The sequence below is a fragment of the Prionailurus viverrinus genome, chromosome D4, assembly GCF_022837055.1.
Source record: "Prionailurus viverrinus isolate Anna chromosome D4, UM_Priviv_1.0, whole genome shotgun sequence".
In the NCBI taxonomy this organism is placed as follows: Eukaryota; Metazoa; Chordata; class Mammalia; order Carnivora; family Felidae; genus Prionailurus; species Prionailurus viverrinus.
The window spans coordinates 11,061,288-11,081,760 of NC_062573.1; the positions used below are offsets into that span (position 1 = coordinate 11,061,288).

Sequence of the window (20,473 nt, forward strand, 5' to 3'; positions counted from 1 at the left end):
TACCGTATTCATTTTAGTGAAAGCACAATTTCATTTACATTTAGAATACAGGGCCACGGAGCTGGAAAGAATCTTAGAGACCATCTGTGTCCTGGCTAGGAGGCCGTGGAACCAGCTCCAAAGAATCTGGAAAGTATTGTGTTGTTAACAGAACAGAGGGAAAGATCACTAATTCTAATTCCGTCATTCAAACTTGATACAGTTCTCCAGCAGAAATTATGACCACCCTACAAGTCTGCAGTATTAGCTGACAGGCCCAAGATCCTGTATATAAGAAAAGGCTGTTCCCAAGTTTTCCAATTTATATTTGCTGCTGTGTGTTCATTTGTCTTGCCTGTAGGCGCTTGCTTGAAGATAAGCTGTAGCAGGCATCAAAGGTTTCAGAAAATGTGTGTGAGAAACAAGCTAAAACGTGAGAAAATTCTATCCATCAACTTTTTATCCCTGAGAATTTGGAAGGGGTGGCCATTTAGAAAAAAAGCATATATGGGTTTTACATTTGTTCTGGAAGCGGAGTATTGTCATCTGGCTAAGGAATGCTGACTGTTCTTAATTTTTGTTTTTTCTTTTCATGAAGAGGGTGGCTCCTACATGAGATGTAATGTTGGATTCAGTGATTGGACTCTCGCAACTTCCAAATTTGATGCCTTTTTCTATTTATAGCAGGTCTTCCCAGCTGGCGTGTGCTTTAAAACTGGGATGTCTTCTTTTATTACCGTCCCCCCAAATCCTGGCATCTAGATGTGCTCAGTTTAAAGCCTGGAGACACAAGCGAGGTCTGTATTTGTCAGGGTTGCCCAGAGAAACAGAATTAATAGGAGGGCTTTCTGTATCACTTATTGATTATATATATTTTCTATCTCTCCAGCTGTCTACCTCTTTCTGTCTCTATCAGCATCTATCTAGAGGTTTGTTTGTTCGTTTATTTGTTTATTTGTTTTAAGGAAATGATTCCTGTGATTCTGGAGGCTGACAAGTCCCAAATCATTAGGGGAGACCATTAGGCTAAAGATGCAGGGAGCATTTAATGTTGTAGCTCGAGTCTGAAGATAGTTTGCTGGCAGAATTCTTTGTCCCTTGGGGGAGGTCAGTCTTTTTACTTACTTTTTTAATGTTTATTTATTCATTTTGAGAGAGAGAGAGAGAGAGTATGAGAGAGCAGGGAAGGGACAGAGAGAGAGAGAGAGGGAGAGGGATAATCCCAAGAGGCTCTGCACTGACAGTGCAGAGCCCAACAATGGGACTCGATCTTATAACTGTGAGATCATGACCTGAGTCAATATCAAGAGTCAGACCCTTAACTGACTGAGCCACCCAGGTGCCCTAGTCTTTCTTCTTTTAAGGCCTTCAACTATTTGCCTTGCTCAAAGTCTATTATGTTAAATGTTAATCTTATCTTTAAAAATTGTTCACAGAAATATCTAGAATAATGCTTGACCAACTATCTAGATACCATGGTCTAGACAATTTTATACATAAAATTGAACATCACTACATCTGAGGTTAAAGTTATCTTAGAATTTGGGGAATCGGAGAAGAGTACTGGAAACAGGAGACCTTAGAGTTGGACTTTGGTCTTCTGTGGACTTGTATTGTGACTTTGTCTCTTAATGCCTTTGTTTCCACATCTAAATAGAAGAGGAACTATACTGGGGTGCCTGGGTGGCTCATTCTGTTGAGGGTCTGATTTCGGCTCAGGTCATGATCTCACGGTTCGTGAGTTCAAGCCCTGCATCAGGCTTGCTGCTATTGGCACATAGCCTGTTTTGGATCTTCTGTCTCCCTCTCTCTGTTCCCCTCCCCCGCTGCCTCTCTCTCTCTCTCTCTCTCTCTCTCTCTCTCTCAAAAATGAATAAATATTTTTTAAAAAGAAGGAACTATATATTTTCTAAACGAATTTTCTTTAAAAATTTTTTTTCAATGTTTATTTATTTTTAAGAGACAGAGAGACAGAGCGTGAGTAGGGAAGGGGCAGAGAGAGAGAGGGAGACACAGAATCCAAAGCAGGCTCCTGGCTCTGAGCTGTCAGCATAGAACCTGACATGGGTCTCTCACCCACAAACCGTGAGATCACGACCTGAGCCAAAGTCAGATGCCCAACTGACTGAGCCACCCAGGCGACCCTAAATGAATTTTCAAATTGGTATTTTATAATGCAGATGATTTTCAAAACGAATGAATGAACAAATGAATGGATGGATGGATGGATGGATGGATGAATTGACCGACTAGTCATGAAGCCAAAGGGTGAACAGTAGGAAGTTTGGTGATGACTGCTCTTTCTTGAGCACTTACTATGTTCTAGGAGCTCTGTTAGACAATTTATGTACATACCTCCATTCTGTCCCCCCGCAGCCCTGCAGACAGTTACAAAGGAAGAAACTGAGCACCACTGTCAAGGAGAAGAGAGTAACTCAAGCTCACACAATGGCAAAGTTGACATTGTAACCTGAGTGACTTTTTCACTCACAGTAGTCAGTATGGTCAGTTAATATCCACCTGTGGCTTGGTTCTCTGAACTTAGGTTTTGTAGTGAGATGAAGCTCAGAAAATGGGGCATGAGTTGAGCCTGAGCCTAGGACCTCCAGGCTGGACAGTCTTGACCATCAACACTGAGCAATATTCCTCTGGCATCACTGCTCACTCTCCAATCAGGTTGAGCCCCTGGCTCCAGACAAGGCTGGGTGCTTGGGACTCCTTGCCTGGATGGTCGAAGAGGGGCTGGCCTGTCAGAGTCACTTTCCAGGCCCTGAGAAGTAACCTCCAAACCCCAAGACTGGGCTATCCATTTCCATCCACCAACAAACCAGAAAGAATCTGTGTAGGTGAGTGCAGTGGATGGAGCTAGGGTCATCAGTGTCGCTGTAACCTGGGTCCAAATCCCAGCTTTGCCACTCCTAAGCTGTGTGACCCTAGGAGGTTCTTTAACTTCTCTGAGTCTCAGTTTCCTCATTTTGAAACACCAGCTAATGATCCTTACCTTTCAAGCTTGTTAGGAAGAATAAAGGAGGAAAGTACAAGGAGATGCCAGGCTCTTTGGCCTGGCAAAGAGTTGGTATTCAAGCATTGTGAATTTTCTTCCTACACAGGCTAGATGAGTCTAGAAAAATTAAAGAGGGCGATGAAAGTGAAACAGAAACCTATATAAGTGTTGGTCATAGGGCATCCCAGGCTGTGTGGGGGAGGCTCTGAATGCAGATGGTGGGGTTCTAGGGTGGACACAGCATGTGGTGCCTGGAGTGCAGGGCGGAGGACCAGGCTGCCGCTTGCCTGGTATCTGGAAACTGTATGCCTTTGCAAAGGCCCTCAAGGTTTGCCCTGTCTTCCACCTCTCCTTCCCCTTCTCCTGACTCCTCTTCCCCTCTCCTGGCCTTGCCACTCCTCCCCCCCACCCCCTGCCTTCCTGTTCCCTGTGTATTATTTTCCTGCTCTCTCTCCTCCCCTTCCACTCTTCTCTGCCCCCTCCTTTTTTCCCCCTGCCTTTACTGCTGAGCACACTTTTCCTTTCCATTCTTGTTTTCTCTTTTCCTCCCTCCTCCCCTTTCTCTCTTCCCTTCTCTCTGTCTCGGGGGCCGGGTGGGGGGGGCCTCTCCTCAGGCGCCAGTGGTCTATACCCATTAAACTTGACAGTCTCTCACATGGTAGAAAGAGATGGCTTCCCCCTGCCCCCTCCTTTCCTGGGCCCGCCGCGATGCTCAGATCAAGCACCATCTGTTGCGTTCATCCAGGCAACGGGTGAGCATTTTGCTGCTCTAGGGAGGCAGAGCTCAGCGGGTACCAGGAGGTAGTGTGGCTTGTTTGGACAACGTGATATATTGATATTGATAGAACTACTGAAAGGGATCAGAGGGTTGGGGGTGGGGGAGAGTGGGAGGCAGGATGCAATAGCCCACGGAGGGGCTTGTACAGGCACTTCCCCTGTAAGTCTGGGCTCCCGGCACTGCCGCCCCAGCAAGAACAGCCAAACAGATGGATGAGATTTGCTACAGTCCTGATCAGAAACCCTTGCAGCTCAGAGGAGCAAACCTTCCCTCCCCATGTCTGCCTCTCCTTCTAGCCAGTCCAGTCTGTGTCCATTTAGGAGAAAAGAAAGCAGAAATAGCAGGATGAGAAGAGGCTGATCTTTAGAATTGGTGAATGTCAGAAGCATGACGGAAAAGGATGCTGTATCAGTCAAGGTCTCAGCTGGACAAAGAAGGCACCTTCAAATGAGACTTTAAGGAGAAACTCAATGAAGCGATTATTTATGGAGGCGTAGGCAGAGTGAAGAGAATCAGCATGAAGGTATGGAGGAACCAGGGACAGGAAATATCAGGAAGCCACTACTAACTCCTTGAACTGAAAGGACAGGGAGAAGAAATGGTTTTCCTGGAGGCTGTGAGGATGGGATCTGTAGACAGGGGCCCCTAGAAGAAGCTGTAATTGTCTAGTGTCCCAGACTCTCAGGAATAGGGTGCAGAGACCGGAAAGGAGCAAGGGAAGACCTACTTCCAAATTCTTGCCTCCGGCCTCCTACGTCCCACTGGGCAAAGCTAACTGATAGCCAAACAACCAGGAGCAGAGATGTGGTGCATAGAAGGTCTGCCTCCAGAACGTGGGGCGGGGCAGCATGAACCTGGGGTGGCAAGGGATCAGGGGGAGCAAATGGAGAACAGCCAGTACAGAGCAGGAATGAACACATGTTCCATTGTTTGCACTGTGCCGGAAGCTCACGTTCTCGACCACTACACATAGTGCTTCTGTACTTTAACAAGGAGTACGTGTGTGGGGTCTCCATGGAGTCTAGTTCTCTCTTGTGAGTGTGAGACGTGCATAACCTGCCATCTACTCAGCACTTCTACCTAGACGTCTGGAAGACACCACGTGTTCGTATCTCAGACCCAACTCGTGTTTTCAGTCCTCTGGAACGTGTGCTCTTCCAGGGCTCTCATTGAGAGGTGCCTTCAGGTGACCATCATCTTGTGTGTGGACTGCTGCACAACTGCACCATTTGCCTGGTTGGTCTCCTCGCTTCCATTTCTGCCCCTCTCTCCATAAATTCTGCTCTGTGCTGCTGGAACGATCTTCCCTAAATGAAAATCTGGTCAAGTCACTCTTCCGTCTGAAACCGTCAGCGTGTTCTGTCCTTGATAAGCTCCAGAAGGGTTAGGGTTGGTGTTGGGGTTAGGACTTCTGCCTCGCCAGCATGATCTCTTGCCAGTTGTTTTCAGTGTTTCAGGCCCAGTGAGTGGTGGAGCAGCCCCTTTCGTATTTCTTCTCCTCAAAGGGCTCTTTGGATTTTTCCCCCTGACTCGTGTTCTTATCACTCACCGCTTCCTTCCTTCCTCATCACTTGATTCACTCATACTCTTTTCAGACCTTAGTCCCACTACGCATTTCTTGAAGTTAGTGTCCATGATGTTCCTAAACTAGGTCATATTCCGCTAATAGAGCTTCTTATATCCTCTTTTACCTCTCATTTGTGCTATATATCACTTATATAGCACTTATAGATCATTTCACTAATCTTGGTCTATCTTGTCTATATGGTGAGAATTAGGAGGGTTTTGGTGGTCTTTTCACCATTGTACCTTGTTCTGGACGGCACACTTGTGTCCCCCCCAGAGTCCTATATTGAAGCCTTAACCTTGATGTGATCGTGGGTTGTCTACTTGGACTGACATAACAACATACTGTAGACCGGGGGGCTTAAACAATAGACATTCATGTTCTCATAGCTCTGGAGGCTGCAAGTCCAAGATCAAGACAGCAGCACAGTTGAGTTGTGGCTTGCAGATGGCTTCCTTCTCACTGTGTACCCACATGGCCTTTCCTCAGTGTACGTGTATGTTAGGAGAGCAAGAGGAGAGAGAGTGATTTCTTCCTCTTCTTACAAAGACACCAATCCTATTGGATTAGGATCTCACCCTTATGGCCTCCTTTAACTTTAATTACCTATTAGAAACCCTGTCTCCAAATATAGTCACAATGGGGCTTAGGACTTCCACATATGAAATTTGGAAGGACACAGTAAAATCCACAGCAGACTGTATTTGGAGTAGATCTTTAAGAGGTCATTAAAATTAAATGAGATCATAAAGGTGGGCCCTAATTGGATAGGACTGTGGTGTTAGAAGAAGAGGAAGAGATCTCTCTCTTCCCCTCCCTCTTTCTCTCTGTTTCTGCATCTCTGCCTCTGGTTCTCTCTCCCTACCATGTACACAGGGAGAGTGTGACAGTCTGTGAGCCAAGAAGGGAGACCTCACTAGAACACAACAATGCTGGCATCCTGGTCTCAGCCTTCCAGCCTCCAGAACTGTAGAACATAAATTTCTGTTAAGTAGCCCAATATATGACTTTTGTTATGATGGCCTGAGCTAAAACAACATTTCCTGTACTTGTCTCAGATACATTATGGTTTTTCTGAAAACAGTGTTGAATGGATGAATGAACGGACAGGAAGATGAATGAAGGCATGGGTGTTGGTGCACATGTATGGGTCCCTGGATTCCAGACTATAGCTTGCTCTAAACTCTTGACCACGGTATAGCCCAACCCTTACAATATGGGGCCAATCACTCTCATCTCTGGGTTAAAAGACTGGGCTTGGCAGTGATTCTCAGAATTTGGAGGATAGCCTCTTGCTGGAGGGCTGTGCATCGCAGGCTTGGGTAGGGAGTCCCATGTCCAGGATCTCCCTCGTGGTTTATCTTTAAGTATACTCAGTTTAGAGAACCTTGCCAGAGAGCAAGACAGGCAGGTGATAAAGTTATAATGCCTTCATGTTCCATCTGTATTGTCAACTGTCTTTTCCTTAGCAAACATAGATGCTCTCCTGTGTCATCAAAGACAGAGATTCTCGCAGAGCCCAGTGCCCAAAACAGCCATCTGGGTATGAGCTACACCCCAGATGAATCCGTCTAAGCTGATAACCTTACCTGGGAAAACAGGAGCTCCTTAGAAATGGGCATTGGTATGTTCAGAAGCCCTCTTTGTCCAGTCCGGTGAAACCCCTTCAAAGAAGCATGAATCTTTTGTGTGTACCATTTCCTGGCCTCAGACAGCAGGTAGCTTAAACCGAAGAAACGTCCTTGCCTCTAGAGACATAGATGGAGGGAGGGCTGAGCTTGAAGATTTCAAAGTTAGGACTCTCTTTGGGAATGTCTCAGAACAAAGGCAGTAAGGCCATTTAGACAATTTCCTTTGCCTCTTTCCTGTTTCCTCTCCTTGCCTTTTATGTTGCCTCTGTCCTTCCTCCTTGAGCTTTTCTGCCTTTTTTTTCCTCTTTTATCTTCCACCTTTTTCTCGGTGCCCTTCTGACCTCACTCTCACCATTCTCTGGAACTTTCTACCTGTCTCAATTTTGCAATTTTATAGAAATGAGGCTACTAACTCCATCGAGGGTATTGATAAAAATGGAACATTGGGCTGGGAGTTAGAAGACTTGACTTTGCCACTTGCTAGCTTGGAGTGTTATATGCCTTGTTCGGGGAGGGGGGCCTCGGTTTCCCTAAGTTGGGATATTGTACCAAGTGATCTCCGTATCACAGTACTATAGTTTTATGTCCTCAAATGTTGTTTGACCCATGGGTTCCCATCTTCCTTCACTGCCACTGTTCTGTTCAGGCCACCATGGCATCTGGCTGGCTACCACACCGCTGCACTGGCCTCTCTCTCTACCTCTACATGCGTTCGCCATCCTCTCATTAGGAACTATCGTCAAAGGGACTTATTTTGAACGTACCAGTTTTCTGTTTAAAACCTTTCGGGGAATAACTTCTGCCATTAGGATGCAATCCGAGCTCCTTGATGTGACTGACAGTGACCTTACCTCTCTGGCCTCATCTTCTCTTTGCACGCTCCCTTGGAGCCACATCGAACTGTCAGTTGCTCAAGCACCATGCTCTTTCTGGCTTTGGATCCTTGCACATGCCTCTCCTCCTACCCAGGCAGTCTTTCTTATCCTAAATCTCTTTAGTAACCCTACCCTGATTCTACCCTCTTTGCTAATTCCTACTCATTCTTAAGGTGTCTGTGTATATAGTGTCTCTTTCAGGAAGCCTGCCTTGATTCCCGATGGATGACAGGACCCTTCTTGGTGCTCCTCTAGCATTCTGTACTGTCCTATCACAAAAGTATTGCAGTTTTGGGAATGCCTGGCTATGTGTCCTCCCAAGCTATGAATTCCTTGAATCATGGATTGTGTCTGACTTTTCACCACCATATCTCAAGGGCTGGGGGGGATGCCTGCAACATGGTGTGTGTTGAATGCACAAGTGAGGAGGCCAACAGATACATCTATACTGGCACCTGTGGCTTCTCCATCATTATGGGTCAGGGAGGGAGCTCCAGGGACTCAGGGTGGCCAGGCCCAGTCCTCCAGGGGACAGGGGTGGGCCGAGCCCTAACCTCAGCCCCATTGCCCACCCTGTAGCAGCAGCTGAGGCGACGCAGGAGACAGTGGAGTCCCTGATGCAGAAGTTCAAGGAGAGTTTCCGCGCTAACACGCCCATCGAGATCGGTCAGCTGCAGCCAGCCCCGCGCAGGGCCTCAGCAGGGAGGCGGAAGCGGAGGAGCAAGTCTCGAGGTAGGCCCTTCCAGCACCTCTTGCCAGGGTGTCAGCGGGCTGTCCCCGGGTTCTGCGGGTCCAGGAAGAGCTGTGCCCCATTCCCTTGCTTCCCTGGACTCATAGAATCGTGCCACCTTCTCCCCGATCAGTCATCTCAGCGGAGGCTTGAAGGCAGCAGACCTGTGCCCCTGGGGGTGGAGCCAGTGTCTCTTAGCTCCGGCTGCCTCCTCGGAGATGGGAATGGACCAGCCATCTTTTGTACAGGCTGAGAAGATTAGCAACAGTCTATGGAAAGTGCCTAACACAGGACCTGATGAGCACAGCCGATGCTCTTTAAATTGTACCAGGTGTCACTTTGGAGGGCGCAAGGGAGGCAGATGTTCTCGTGGAAGGCAGTCCTCAAGCTTGGGTCCCAGAATGGGTTTTGGAGTCACTCTTCAAAATAGTATAGTATCATGGTCAGGCGTAGGAGCGCTGTAAACCAGACAGAATCAAAATGAAATTTTGGCTCTGCTGTTAACTAATCACGTCACCTTGGGCAGGTGGTTCTATTTCTCCAAGCCCCTCTTATCACAGGGTTGTTATGCTTTCTTAGCGTAGCACCCAGCCCAGCATGCAAGAAAAAGTAGATCCTTCCCTCCTCTTCCTCCTCCTTTCCCCATTCTCTCCTCCTCCTCTTCTTCCTCCTCTTCCTCCTCCTTCTCATCATCATCATCACCGTCACCATCAGCTTTTTCTTTCTCTGGTCATCTCTGTGACTTTGTAAATGGGATGAACCCCCTTATCATTGCCTGACATCCAAACTTCTTCCTTAAGTCCACTCCATAACCTTCAGCTCCTCTCTGATTCTGGTCTCTCACATCTCTAGTTCCTGTGAACATGGTTCTGATGATGTTACTCTTCTCCCAGAGCTCCATTGGATGTCTGGTGCCCTCGGGAGTGTACAGGCTTGTGAAGGTGACATTCAGGGCCACTGCAGAGCTCTTGTCTCTCTGCTGTCTCACCTAAATCTGTGGGTTCCACTTCCATGTTCCTTTCCATGGCATTCTCTCTGTCTGAAATGACCTAACTGGACCCTATAAGCAATTGTTGTCATTTATTGATACTTACTCCAGGCAGCAGGCTAAGTACTAAATGCCTCTTATTTGATTCTCACCAATCTTGTGAAGGAGATACAGGGTGATTCCCATTTTACAGATGACATCCCCAAGGCACAGGAAGCTACAGTAACTTGCCCAAAGGGATGCCCTAGTAAAGGAAGAGCCAGGAAGAAATAACCCAGCTGGGTTACAAACTTTTTAACTAAACCACTGTGTTTTATTTTATTTTATTCTATTTTATTTTGAGAGACAGAAAGAAAGAGAATGGGGGAGAGGGGCAGAGGGAGAGAGAGAAAAAATCTTAAGCAGGCTCCACGTTCAATGCTGAACTTGATTCCACGACCCTGGGATCATGACCTGAGCTGAAATCAAGAGTTGGACACTCAGGGCACCTGGGTGACTCAGTCGGTTAAGCGTCCAACTTCGGCTCAGGTCATGATCTCACAGTTTGTGGGTTTGAGCCCCGCGTCGGGCTCTGTGCTGACAGCTCAGGTCCTGGAGCCTGTTTCGGTTTCTGTGTCTTCCTCTCTCTCTGCCCCTCCCCGGCTCGCTCTCTCTCTCTCTCTCTCTCTCTCTCTCTCAGAAATAAATAAACATTAAAAAAATTAAAAAAAAAAAGAGTCGGACACTCAACTAACTGAGCCACCCAGGCGCTCCTAAACCACTGTGCTCTGAGCTAGTGAGGTCCTACCCGTTTTCCCAAACTTAGCTTGCATGGCACTCTGTGAAGGTATCACTGCCTGTTAGTCAGAATTCACTCTGAATTCTTACATGTGTGAGTTCTCCCATATCTTTCCATATGTGTTAAGTGCCGAGTTCATTTTTGTGTAATATAATTTGCTCATCCGGCTCTCTCCTTAGCTAGACAGAGAATTCCTTGATGGCTGGAACTGTCTCACTGTTTGAATCGTCTTGGCATTTGTGGGCCTCAATCAGTGGCTGCATGCATGGTAGACATTGCTTTTTGTTGGGACAACGCCTCGGTCTTTGTCCTGTGAAATCCTGAATCCTATTTAAAAAAAACCAAGATCGGCACATTAACCTGAGGTCATGAATCGAGGCAGAAGTTGATAATGACGTTCCTTTCTGGAATTCACATGGTAAACCCCAGGTTGAGCCAATGCATAAGATAAGTAAGTTGCTTTGAGGTCAGCAGTGTCCAGTACTAATTCCAGCCCAGTGAACTTCCACTGTGCATGGCTTTCAAAGAATCAACTGGATGTCCCTGAGTCTCAGTCTCTTCTTCTGCACAATGGGATGTCAATCCCTGCACCAGAGATCACTGTGAAGGTCTGACAAGATGGCGAATGTAGACTCGGGGGAACGCTCAGCCAATGTGTGTCAGGAGCTGAATAGAATTCCGTCTTGTATTTGTTCTTTCTTACGTTTGTTCAGTGTCCCTGGTAGTTTCATTCAGCTTATTTATCCATCTGTTTTTCTTCCACCACTGACCAAGAATTCCCCTCTGAGACCCTCCCTGCAAATCCAGCCCCTGGGAGTACAAGTGGCTCCTAGTTCATAACCTCCACCCTTCTCACCGCCAGTCCGAATTCATTTCCTTAGTGTCATGTCCTGAACATGTGTTGTACCACTGAATTCTTTCCCTCGCCCCCTAAATCCCTCTTATGCACCATAACTGTCTTAATGAGGCCTCTATTTTGGGCATTTGCACTGTTTCTAATAATTCTGCATTAAACAAATGCCATAAACCATGTCACATGGAAGGTTTTTTTTGGGGGGGGGGAGGTTAGTCATCAAATTTAGTCTTCATTTTGGAATTTGTTTCCCCCTCTTAGAGTAGAATTTTAGAATTTTACTGTTAATGAAAACCTGTTGTTTGACTTAGATGATGATTGGATATCAAGTTATTTTGATTTGCAAGTCAAATTGGGCCTAGGAGCAACCAAAGGAATGGGAAAAGATATTTGCAAATGACATATCAGACAAAGGGCTAGTATCCAAAATCTGTAAAGAACTCACCAAACTCCACACCTGAAAAAAAAATAATCCAGTGAAGAAATGGGCAGAGGACATGCATAGACACTTCTCTAAAGAAGACATCCAGATGGCCAACAAGCACATGAAAAGATGCTCAACGTCACTCCTCATCAGAGAAATACAAATCAAACCACACTGAGATATCACCTCCTGCTGGTCAGAGTGGCTAAAATGAACAAATCAGGAGACTACAGATGCTGGAGAGGATGTGGAGAAACGGGAACCCTCTTGCACTGTTGGTGAGAATGCAAACTGGTGCAGCCAGTTCTGGAAAACAGTGTGGAGGTTCCTCAAAAAATTAAAAATAGATCTACCCTATAACCCAGCAATAGCACTTCTAGGAATTTACCCAAGGGATACAGTAGTGCTGATGCATAGGGGCACTTGTACCCCAATGTTTATAGCAGTACTTTCAACAATAGCCAAATTATGGAAAAAGCCTAAATGTCCATCAACTGGTGAATGGATAAAGAAATTGTGGTTTATATACACAATGGAATACTACTTGGCAATGAGAAAGAATGAAATATGGCCTTTTGTAGCAACGTGGATGGAACTGGAGAGTGTTATGCTAAGTGAAACAAGTCATACAGAGAAAGACAGATACCATATGTTTTCATTCTTATGTGGATCCTGAGAAACTTGACAGAATACCATCGGGGAGGGGAAGGGAAAAAAAAGTTAAAGAGGGAGAGAGCCAAACCATAAGAGACTCTTAAAAACTGAGAATAAACTGAGGGTTGATGGGGGTGGGAGGGAGGGGAGGGTGGGTGACGGGCATGGAGGAGGGCATCTGTTGGGATGAGCACTGGGTGTTGTACGGAAACCAATTTGACGATAAATTTCATATTAAAAAAACAAAAACAAACTGGGCCTAAGAGAATTACTGCATTGTTTTTTCCCTAAATGTATCTCAGATCTGTGACCACTGCCATCTCTCACCTCCTGCTTGCAACTGTGCCCTCCTCGAGATTCAGTCTCCCCAAAGTAGCCAGACTAATCTTTTTAGAAATATAAACCAGATAAGGTCACTTTCTGATTAAAATCGTTCAGTGGTGTCCTGGGGGCACCTGGGTGGCTCAGTCAGTTGAATGTCTTGACTCTTTATCTCAGCTCAGGTCATGATCCTAGGTCACGGGATCAAGCCCCGCATCAGACTTCACGCTGAATATGGAGCCTGCTTAAGATTCTGTCTCTCTCCCTCTGCCCCTCTGCCCTGCTTGTGCACATGCTCTCTCTCTTAAAAAAAATCATTCATTGGTTTCCTGTTGTCCTTAAAATACAATCCAAACTATTTGCCAAATTCCTGTTCTATCTGGATCTGGCTGGTGCTTTCTTTACTTGGCATTTCCTCATGGGCCAGCCACACTTCCTTCATTTTGCAGAAGCACAGCAAACGGTTCCCCACTTTGGAATCTGAGAACTTGCTGTCTCTTCCCCTTGCTGTGTCTCTTTACACCCCCCCCCCCCGCCAGCTGTTCTCCCACCTTTCAGCTCTCAGCTCAGATGTGAGCGCCTCACAACTGTCTTCCATGACCACCCAGTCTCATGCTTTCTATCCCAAGACCTGCTACAAAACCCTTTTTTATTTGTTCCATAATATTGTGGTCTAAAATTATTTCTGTTTGTTTGCTCATCTACTATCTTCCTCTCAAAAAAATGTGTTTCATATTCATAAACCTAATACAGAGAAAGTGTTTAATAAATATTTGTTGAATGAATGAGTGCATTCACCTTAAAGATCATTCAAAAGTGACTCAGTTTCCTAACTTTCAAGTTGGTGATGTGAGAGGGATCCAGGATAAACCAAAGCCTCTTGATACAGACCTCCAGAGAATCTTGTTTCCTCTAGAGATAGAGTCACTGATGGATGGCACATTAACTGTGCTCAAGTGGATGCTGTTAAGGCAATTTTCAAAATGGCTTAATAACATTGTGCTTGAGATTTTACTGCCACTGTTGGGTAAGGTTTTTTTGCAAGAGAGAATAAGGATAGTATGAGTCAGCCCTGTACTTCCCAGCTCATGTGCTTACCACCATGGGTCCTCACGATTTTCTTGGACAGAAGAACTCCGTGGCCAATAAAAGTTTTAGAAATACTGCATACTCCTCCTGCCTCTTGGAAACTCCCAAATACATCTTAGACTATTGAAGACCCCCGGATGGGGGCACCAGGGTGGCTCAGTCAGTTAAGCGTCTGACTTTGGCTCGGGTCATGATCTCGCGGGTTCGTGAGTTCCAGCCTCACATCAGGCTCTGTGCTGACAGCTCAGAGCCTGGAGCCTGCTTCAGATTCTGTGTCTCCCTCTCTCTCTCTCTGCCCCTCCCCTGCTCGTGCTCTCTCTCTCTCTCTTTCTCTCCCTGTCTATCTCAAAAATAAACACTAAAAAAATATAATAATAATAGATAATAATAATAATAATAATAAAATAAAGACCCCAGGATGTCCTGTAGTACAGAAAGCTGAGCTTCTTTGTTTACTTCAACAGCTGCACAACCTTCTTGACCACAGACTGTTTTTCCCCTTGGAACATTTATTAAAATCCTGAGGAACAGAAATGGCCAGAGAAACGCAACTGGAATTGCTCTGTTAGCCTTCACTGACCATCAGAAGCCCCCAGATACAGTATGAGGGTCTGAATCCTCAGTCTTTCACTGTCTGTCTCTTCGCCCTGTCCCTGAGGTGGCGTTGGGCTTGCTGGCCCAGAGTGGGAGCGCCTGGCCTCTCTCTGCTTCAGTGGGCTTCCTGCCCAGCCTGTGGTGCCCAGCGGTTCACAGCAGATGGAACAGACAGTGGAGAACTGGTGTCATGAGATTGAGCACATGGTTAAAAGCAGTTCCAATGTGTTTCTGTGGCTCTGGCTTCTTCCTGAGAGGCCTCGTGGACGCCCAAGTGCATCATCCTTAGGCAGACAGAGGAGGGCAGCGGGGGACTTGACTGCTGCCCTCATGTCTCCGACAGGGTTTTACGAGGCAGCTGTTGGCCACACCATTTCCCGGTGTCCACAGGAAGTTGGATGCAAATGTGTTGGGACAAAAATGAAGCAGGGAAATACTGCTTTCGATGTCAAGAAGAGCTTCCCGTGGTTCATGACGTTTCGATAGTGGTTTAAAGGTGGGATTCTTATAGTTGATATTGCATTAACCACTGTTGGCTGGCTGACTGATCTTAAGCAAACGAAGAAGCTGTTTTAGTCTCAGTTTTCCCATCTGTAAAGTAGTAGTAATAATACGAATGTTATATGTGGGTTTTGAGATAACACTGCAAACTGTGTAGCCCAGTGCCTGGCATTTGGGTGACTATCATAAAGAGTAGCTGATGTTATCACTGTCATCTGTGTTGTCCTCATTTCACCTCCATAGGCTCCCAGATCCACCCCATGCTCACTGCGCCACTGCCTGTGACCTGGTTGAGGTGTCATTGCTGCTTGTGCGGACTCCTGCAACAGCCCCTTCATCCACAAATCCATCTTCCACCCTGGAGGCTGGAGGGATCATTTTTTTTAATGTTTATTCATTTTTGAGAGAGAGATAGAGACAGACAGACAGGATGCGAGCAGGGGAGGGGCAGAGAGAGAGGGAGACACAGAATCCAAAGCAGACTCCAGGGTCTGAAACAGCACAGAGCCGGACATGGGTCCCGAACTCACGAACCGCAAGATCATGACCTGAGCTGAAGTCGAACACTTAACTGACTGAGCCACCTAGGTACTCCCGGAACGATCTTTTGAAAACACACTAAATCTGCCCATGTCACTCTCCTGACTACAACATTTTCCTGATAGTCTGTCACTTGCACTGGAGGCGTCTCAAGATTTTGCAGTGAAGTCTTCCCAAAGGCAGGTGAGAATCAACACGCACCCAGAAAGCCTATGGCTGTGCTCAAAAGACATTGGTCATAAACCCCAAATTCCAGGTTCCACCTAAAAAAAAAATCCATGACATTCTATTTCATAATATTTCCATGCTTATTTTAATTTAAATGATACTACATTATTTTTTAAGTTAAATTATTTAACATTTTCTCAAGCTTTTAGGAAATAGTGATGTCCCAGGAAGAACACTTACACTGATTATGCTCGTATGATAAGGGTACCATCTTCAAAGGTTTTCTGTAGGATCAAATGAGACAATGCCTGTAAAGCACTGAGCACAGAGCCTAGCAAACGGTGCACGTTGAACACGTGTGCCCCATTGTTTTATTATTTATTATTTTTTAAGTTTATTTATTTATTTTGAGACAGACAGAGGGTGGGGCAGGGGCAGAGAGAGAGGAGAGAGATTGGATCCCAAGCAGGCTCCATGCTGCCAACACAGGGCCACATGTGGGCTCGAACCCACAAAGCCATGAGATCATGACCTGAGCCGAAACTGAGAATTGGATGCTCTACCGACTGAGCCCCTATTAGTTATTATTTTATCACTCTTGTTTTATTATTATTATTATTATTATTTATGTCACTGCCCTTACCCATTAGGGAGGGGTACATTTACTCACTTTTATTTTTTATTTTTTTAGTATCTTGTAAAAGTTTATTTGAGAGAGAGAGCGAGCACACACGAGCGAGTCGGGGAGGGGCAAAGAAAAAGGGAGAGAGAGAATCCCAAGCAGGCTTTGCACTGTCAGCATGGAGCCTGTTGCGGGCCTCGAACTCAGAAAACCATGAGATCATGACGTGAGCTGAAACCAAGAGTTGAAGGCTAAACCAACTAAGTCACCCAGGCACCCCATTTACTCAATTTTAGAAGCAAAAATCTATAGGATGAAGGGAACATGTCTAAGAGGGTAAAAAAAATTGCTATAGCTTGCCACACAAGACGTCTTGATAGCCTGACTCCAGCTTGCCCCTTAGTTCCCCCCAAATCCCAAGCCTCTGCATTCTATGGTCTCGTGCACACCAGCCATCTTTCCCTTTACCCAACCTGCCTTCCTTTCCAAGCCTGTGTACAGACCGGGTTCTGCCTAAAAGACCCTGCTCCCCGCCACCTGCCCCAAGCAGCAAATTGCTAGTCATTTTTCAGAATTCAGTTTCACATCTTATCTATGAAGACCACACGCCCGGCCCGCCCTCATTCCTTACCTCTTTTCTCCTCCTTACCTATTTTCTCCTTACCTCTGCTGAATGAGCCACTCCTTTTGTCTGGGCACATGCAGCCTGGTTCTGCTTTCTGTCTCAGCTCTTATCACAATCCATTGTAAATACTTGTGGACACATCTGTCTCCCTCCCCAGCTCTGACAGTCCCATGATGGGAAGGACAGTGATTTATGTCTCTCTGTAGCTCCAATGCAGAACAGAACCAGCATAGAATAGCAATTGGCTAAATGGTGGATGTGTGGATGGACAGACGGACGGACGGATGGATGGATGGATGGATGGATGGATGGATGGGTAAAGCAGACTGCTGGGAGCATCATGGAATACAAATGTTTCATGAGATGTGGTACAACTAGCATACTCTCCTGAGTATGTTCTAAGTTTTGTGCTCATCACATATCTCATTTAAGAGCTTCCCCAGATCCCACATGGTAAGGACTGTAATTATCCACATTCTACCAAAGAGGAAGTTCCAACTTAGGTTCAGTGACTTGCCCAAGTTTGTCCAACTAGCAGATTGCGGAACTGTGACCTCAGAGTCTAGACGGAGCCCACAGCGTAGTTCCCAGATGACTTGAGTTTTGGTCCCAGCTAGTCTGGGTAAGATCTTCAAACTGTGAAATGGTACCAGCCTAGTCTAGGTACTGGAAGAAAGTGGCAGTCACTTCTCTTGCATCGGGAAGGGTTTCTGCATCACCAGTGCTGCTGTGAGGGTGTTCAGAGGCTAGAAGACTCTGGAAGGTGAGGCACCTCTCTCTCTGAGTCAGGACAAGAGTCAGGACATCCCCCTTCAGACTCCCTCTGGCCTCAGGGAGCCAGGGCCATGTGCTCAGGGACTTGGAGCAAGTACGTATAATTTTCATTTGGGAAAAATTTGGAAGACTTCACAAAGAAAGTGGCCTTAAGGTGTTGTGTTGAAGGAAGAACAGGCTTTTCGTCATGTGGCAATGGGGGCAGGGAGGAAAATCTAGCATGAGAAATGGCACAGAGGTGGAGAAGAAAACAACAATTTTATCTTCCCCAGATTGCTGGTGTCTGTCCAATCTTCCTTCTGGCCCTGTTAATTATCTCATGGTTTCTAGTGGGACTTCATTTTGATTATACAGTTTCAGAACTTCCTTTGGCCAAAAGGGCTGCGACCTCTATCCAAAACTCCTTGGTAGAAAGGGTAGGCTGATAAGAGGAAAGAGGTTTGGGGAACAAAATGAGAACCAGAGAAATAAAGACTGAACCTGGGGCTTGGCTGTTCCATATTTAAGCATAGCAACGACCCATTAAGGCAGATAATTTAAAGCCATTAATGTTTCTGAATATTTTCCTCCAACTAAGTGAATAATTTATAGCCAGTTACCAATAAACAGAAGAAAATACATTTATTTACATAAGCTGCATTCTGAAGACAGTGTCCTACAGTAAAAAACCTATCAGGGCTTATCTGTCAGGGAGGATAAAGGAGCCAGAAGCTCTGATAGCCTCTGATCTGTCTTCCTTGTGATATTTGTCATTTATTACCTTTTATTAGAGTAATTTATGGCCACCTCTCTTCTCCCTTAATTAAACTCATGAAGTGCAGTGGCTATGTCCAGGTCATGCCCGGGCTTCCTTTGACTAGCCTGGTTCCTAACAAATAGCAGGTGCTCAGTTAATGCTTGGCGGATTAATGGACAATTAATCAAATGGGCTGCATGATCTTGGACAAGACCTTCAACCCTCTGGGCCTCAGTGTCCCCATCTAAGAGACTGTGTCTTTGTGGAAACAAGCTCAGGTTTTGAAGTCAGATGGATGTGAATTCATATCCCAGTTCTGCCTCTGACTCGCTCAACTTCAGGAAATGACATTTTATGCTAAATTGGCATTACCTAATCTACAAATTGTATTAGCGGCCACCTCCAAGGGGGCTGGGGGATTAGAGTTAATGTATGTGAAGTGCTCAGCCGGCTGCACTGAACATGGTAAGTACCCAATAAATCTTTGTTGTTAATTTGGAAAGCAAAGGTGATGGGCGAGATAATTTCCACAGGTCTCCTCCAACTTAAATGGCCTTTGATGATAAATCTGATTCGGAAGTATTGTTGTCTATTGAAAAGTCCAGTATTTAGAGTCAGAAAACCCTGGCTGGAACCCTAGCTCTTAAGTTCAGTTAGAAGCTGCTTAATCTTGTTGGGATTCCATCCCCAGCACCTGGAGATGCGGTGATCCCCACCATGCTTATTTCCCAGGGCTGTTTTGAGAATGTGCTAGGTGTTTGTGGACATGCTCCTTGAAGCACTGCGTGGATTAGTTGCATCCTGAAATCAGAGCCTTGGTACCTTCAAAGACAGGGGATGCCATGCCTATTTGATGGAGTAGCCTTTTCCCTGGGGCTCTGGCTTTCCTTTTCTTGACCTCAGGCCCTTCCCACAAGGACCAGTGCCACCACCAGCCCAGTGATCCTCAGGCCGTGTGGGGCTGAGGTGTGGGAGAGCTGATTTGTAGTCGGAGTGCACAGCTGCCTCCATAAATCTCTGATGTGTCTTTCAGAGAAGTTTGCGTTGCCGAAAGTGTATGTCTCCTCCAGGCGGTTTTCCTTGTCTGTCTGAAATATGTCATGGGGCTCTCAGTCAATTCTGCCTGGCCTGGCAGGGTGGAGAGGTGATCACAAGTGGCCTTTGCAGTGGCTGTGGGCCAGGTGCTGGTGTGGCCTGAGGTCACATCTCTAGGATATTTCTTCCATCAGAATGGCTCAAATACTGTGTCAGAGTTGTGGCATAATAAAACACCCCAGAATCCTATGACTTAGGACAGTCACCATTTCTTTGGCTTTTAATCCAAGTTGAGCATTTGCACTGGGCTCAACTGGGCAGTTCTGGTCTTGGAGGGATAGGCAAAGCTGACCTCAGTCATGTACCTGTGGTCAGCCAGCTATCCAAGGCTGGTTCAAATAGCGAAGGGTTCTCAAAACGACAAGAATAGGAGCTGCAAGGTTTTTTGTTTTTGTTTTTGTTTTGTTTTTTGAGTCCCAAGCCTGGAAGGCACATACCACTTCTGTTTCATTCTGTTGCTCAAAACAAGTCAGGGAATCACCTTAGATTCAAGGGGCAGGGAAATAAGAGTTCACCTCTTGAAGGACAAATGGACAAAATGTTGGGCTGCTTTTTACAACCTACAGGTATGGCGATTTTATTAAGCCTCAGTCTTATGTTAAAGCCTGGACTGATCTGCACAACTCCATGAGGGAAACCTCATTATTCCTAACTTGCTGATGGAAAAACAGAGGCTCAGATCTATGAAGGAACTTTTATTATGTGATGCATCTAGTTCAGATGACCATATCCCAGATTCAAATCCATTTGTAGCTGATCAAAAGACCATATGTATTTTTTACGCCTCTGCGTAAACAGTACTAAAGAGGTTTGGATCTCAAGTCGTTGTCTGATCCGGCCTGGCTTATGATATATGGAAGATGGTTGATCTTGGACCCTGGCTTTATCCTTGCAGGGGCCTATGGTCGAATGCAGGATCAGCACATTTTTCCAGTAAGGGGCTAGATGGGAAATATTTTAGGCTTTACTGACCAAGAGGCAAACTTGAAGATATTATGCAGGTGCTTACTTGCACAATGAGAGACAATTTTCCACACATTTGACAAAATTCATAGTATAATAATAATAAGTACGATTTTTTTTGTAATAGCGTTCTACTAATCAAAAGAATGGAATGCATTTATGGATACTAAAATGTGAATTTTGT

The 20,473-nt window shown here is 45.8% G+C and overlaps 1 protein-coding gene across 4 annotated transcripts in view; it reads left to right on the top strand.

Annotated features, from left to right (window-relative positions):
• The window catches only part of ASTN2 (astrotactin 2), an 876,392-nt gene that overhangs the window by 251,992 nt on the left and 603,927 nt on the right, over positions 1 to 20,473 (top strand). For 2 of the 4 annotated variants that reach the window (XM_047831063.1, XM_047831064.1), the window contains exon 4: positions 8,414 to 8,566. The exons of 1 other annotated variant lie outside the window; for it this stretch is intronic. In XM_047831063.1, coding sequence (XP_047687019.1) covers positions 8,414 to 8,566 — 153 coding nt within the window. Of the gene's footprint in view, positions 1 to 8,413; positions 8,567 to 17,374; positions 17,485 to 20,473 lie in introns of those variants that run through there. One more of the 4 variants, XM_047831061.1, reaches the window with a different exon arrangement.